Raw genomic sequence first — 654 nt, 5'->3', positions numbered from 1 at the left:
CCAGGAAGAAGCTCCGAGGCAGGAAGGGGCGGGGCGCAAGCCAGAGGGAAACGGAGGCACAGGAAGTGGGAGGGGCGCGGTTACTCTGGGAGCGGACCGCGCTCAGTGTCACAAAGCAAACTCCCCAGGAACTGGCGGATGCGGAACCAATTTGCACTGCAAACTTTGCACGCAAATCACAGTTGCAAAGTTGAAAACGAGACAAGACTACCCATGGGTCATAGCAGGCTACTGTCTGGTGATAGAGGCTGATTCCACAGCTGCAATCTCTCACTACACACAGAGTCGGTCCTGGTGGGCTGGACCCGGCAGGACTGTGAGGACGGCTCAGGGCCAAGCCATGCTTTGTTCTGTTGTACGTGGGCTCACCGGGAGTCAGAGCCCCCACTCGGTGGCAAGCAACTGCAGCAGATTGACCCCAGAGGAGGGTCGGGATTCCCTCAGCGGGAGAAAGGCAGGGTTCGGGGTCGGGCGTGGAAAGCCAGGTGGGAGTGCAGAGGAAGAGGGGCACAGGGGTGCTATGAGCAGTGACGGATGGCGGGCAGCAAGGCTGATGCTCAGACGGACCAGGCCTCAGTGAGGGGCTGTGTGGGGCGTGGGGTGCAGGGCCGTGGACTGAGGGGCTGTGTGGGGCGTGGGGTGCAGGGCCGTGGA

At 61.9% G+C, this 654-nt stretch overlaps 1 protein-coding gene across 1 annotated transcript in view; it reads left to right on the top strand.

Moving 5' to 3' along the window:
• The first annotated feature begins 534 nt into the window (after positions 1-534).
• TTLL2 (tubulin tyrosine ligase like 2) overlaps positions 535-654 on the top strand; it is a 10,681-nt gene continuing 10,561 nt past the window's right edge. Inside the window, exon 1 of the mRNA XM_007950489.1 lies at positions 535-576. Within this exon, the coding sequence (XP_007948680.1) occupies positions 535-576 (42 nt within the window). The remainder of the gene's footprint in view (positions 577-654) is intronic.

The sequence above is a fragment of the Orycteropus afer genome, unplaced genomic scaffold (genome assembly GCF_000298275.1).
Source record: "Orycteropus afer afer isolate SDZICR_OR568_19922 unplaced genomic scaffold, OryAfe1.0 scaffold00273, whole genome shotgun sequence".
NCBI classification, from domain to species: Eukaryota; Metazoa; Chordata; class Mammalia; order Tubulidentata; family Orycteropodidae; genus Orycteropus; species Orycteropus afer.
This window is presented reverse-complemented; position numbering and strand designations above follow the sequence as displayed.